At 36.4% G+C, this 2,500-nt stretch overlaps 1 protein-coding gene across 6 annotated transcripts in view; it reads left to right on the top strand.

The window, feature by feature from the left end:
- LOC135204859 (nephrin-like) overlaps positions 1-2,500 on the top strand; it is a 15,637-nt gene that overhangs the window by 1,193 nt on the left and 11,944 nt on the right. For all 6 annotated transcript variants that reach the window (XR_010312352.1, XR_010312351.1, XR_010312350.1 and 3 more), the window contains exon 1: positions 1-575. This exon is cut by the window's left edge and continues 1,193 nt beyond it. Coding sequence is in view for 3 of the 6 variants with exons in the window: in XM_064235080.1 (XP_064091150.1) it covers positions 524-575 (52 nt within the window). In the remaining 3 variants the exon portion in view is untranslated. The remainder of the gene's footprint in view (positions 576-2,500) is intronic.

Below are 2,500 nucleotides of genomic sequence, written 5' to 3'. Positions count from 1 at the left end.
TGGAATGAAATCCTGGAATACAGACAAACGAATAGAAGGGAAAAACTCGTTCTGGAAGAGCTTATTCTCGCGAGGAACTCACGATCCAGTGACAGACGTCTGCGAGACAAATGCAACTGGAAAAGTAGACTGGAACCCAAAAATGGAACGGCACTGGAATAGCTTTTCCAGTCCTAAGACCCCTACAGAAGCTGTTGCCAAGGGCGCCGAGTCTATCCCAGAGCCAGTTGCCAGCAACGTGGATGAACAGATTCCAGAGTGTAACGCCTCAATACTGGAACCATCCAGATGCTGGAATTGGTGGCTCCGTGAGGTCTTCTGAGGCACTTTCCAAGAAGAGGCCTAGTAGACTCATACTCCGACCTTCCAGGCGGATGAGAACTGGAAGAAGCGTCCCATTCCAGGACCGGAGACCTAGACCACACTCTCCAGAGACGGGGACCAGTATTCCAGAAATCCTGGGACGTCTGGATTCGAGGAAAGCCGAGGCCGCGTCTTTCCAGAAAGTGGAGGGTATGGAAAGATGCAGAAAGTTAACTTCGGGAGAAATGGTGGGCGGAGGCTGAAGAGAAAGAGTAAGTATTGGCGCTTAGTTGTATGTTATTCAAGGGCGTGAGTGAGTGGGCGTGGAAGTTTAATCCAGAAGAGAGAGAGAGAGAGAGAGAACTGTGATGATTTAGAATTGTCTTTGAAAGAGAGAGAGAGAACTATAATGATTTAGAATTGTTTAGAGAGAGAGAGAGAGAACTATGATTTAGAATTGTTTTTTGAGAGGAGAGAAAGAGGGAAACTATAATGATTTAGAATTGCTTTTGAGAGAGAGAGAGAAGAGAGAATTATGATTAGAATTGTTTTTTGAGGGAGAGAGAGAGAGAGAGGAATTATGATTTAGAATTGCTTTTGAGAGAGAGAGAGAGAGAGAGAGAATTATGATTTAGAATTGTTTTTGAGAGAGAGAGAACTATGATTTAGAATTGTTTTTTAAGAGAGGAGAGAGAGAGAACTATGATTTAGAATTGTTTTTTGAGAGAGAGAGAGAGAGAGAGAGAGATATAATGATTTACAATTGTTTTTTTTTGAGTGCGAGAAGAGAGAGAGAGAACTATAATGATTTAGAATTGGGTTATTGAGAGAGAGAGAGAGAGCGAATTATGATGATTTAGAATTGTTTTTGAGAGAGAGAGAGAACTATAATGATTTAGAATTGTTTTTGAGAGAGAGAGAGAAGAGAGAACTATAATGATTTAGAATCGTTTTTGAGAGAGAGAGAGAGAGAGAACTATAATGATTTAGAATTTTTTTGGCGAGTAGAAATATAAATATTTAGAATCCTTTTGAGAGTAGAGAGAGAGAGAGAGAAAACTAAAATGATTTAGAATTGTTGGTTGAGAGAGAGAGAGAGAGAGAACTATAATGATTAGAATTATTTTTCAGAGAGAGAGAGATAGAGAACTATAATGATTTAGAAATGTTTTTGAGAGAGAGAGAGAGAGAGAGAGAAACTATAAGATTTAGAAATGTTTTGAGAGAGAGAGAGATAGAGAACTTATAATGATTTAGAAAATGTTTTTTGGAGGAGAGAGAGAGAGAGAGAACTATAATGATTTAGAAATGTTTTTTTGAGAGAGAAGAGAGATAGAGAACTATGATTTAGAAAATGTGTTTTGAGAGAGAGAGAGAGAGAGAACTATAATGATTAGAAAATCGTTTTTGAGAGAGAGAAAGATAGGGAAACTATAATGATTTAGAATTGCTTTTGAGAAAGAGAGAGAGAGAGATTTATGATTTAAAGAATTGTTTTGAGAGAGAGAGAGAGAGAGAGAACTATAATGATTTACAATTGTTTTTGAGTGAGAGAGAGAGAGAAGTATAATGATTTAGAATTGTTTTTGAGTGCGAGAGAGAGAGAGAGAACTATAATGATTTAGAATTGTTATTGAGAGAGAGAGAGAGAGGGAAACTATAATGATTTAGAATTGAGAGAGAGAGAGAGAGAGAAACTATAATGATTTAGAATCGTTTTTTGAGAGAGAGAGAGAGAGCAAACTATAATGATTTGAGAATTTTTTGAGAGAAAAACTATAATGATATAAGAATTCCTTTTGAGAGAGAGAGAGAGAGAAACTAAAATGATTTAGAAATTGTTGGTTGAGAGAGAGAGCGAGAGAACTATAATTATTTAGAATTATTTTTCAGAGAGAGAGAGAGGGAGAAGTAATGATTTAGAATTATTTTTCAGAGAGAGAGAGAGAACTCAATGATTTAGAATTCTTTTGAGAGAAAGAGAGAACTATAATGATTTGAATTTAGAATTTTTTGAGAGAGAGAGAGAGGGGGGAGAACTATAATGAATTTAGAATTGTTTTTGAGAGAGGGAGAGAGAGAGAGAGAGAACTATGATTTAGAATTCTTTTTGAAAGAGGAGAGAGAGAGAGAGAGAACTTTAATGATTTAGAATCGTTTTTGAGAGAGAGAGAACCTTGATTTATAATTCATTTTG

This window comes from Macrobrachium nipponense, chromosome 47 (assembly GCF_015104395.2).
Source record: "Macrobrachium nipponense isolate FS-2020 chromosome 47, ASM1510439v2, whole genome shotgun sequence".
NCBI classification, from domain to species: Eukaryota; Metazoa; Arthropoda; class Malacostraca; order Decapoda; family Palaemonidae; genus Macrobrachium; species Macrobrachium nipponense.
Note: the sequence above shows the minus strand (reverse complement) of the source record. Positions and strands in the feature narration are given on the sequence as shown.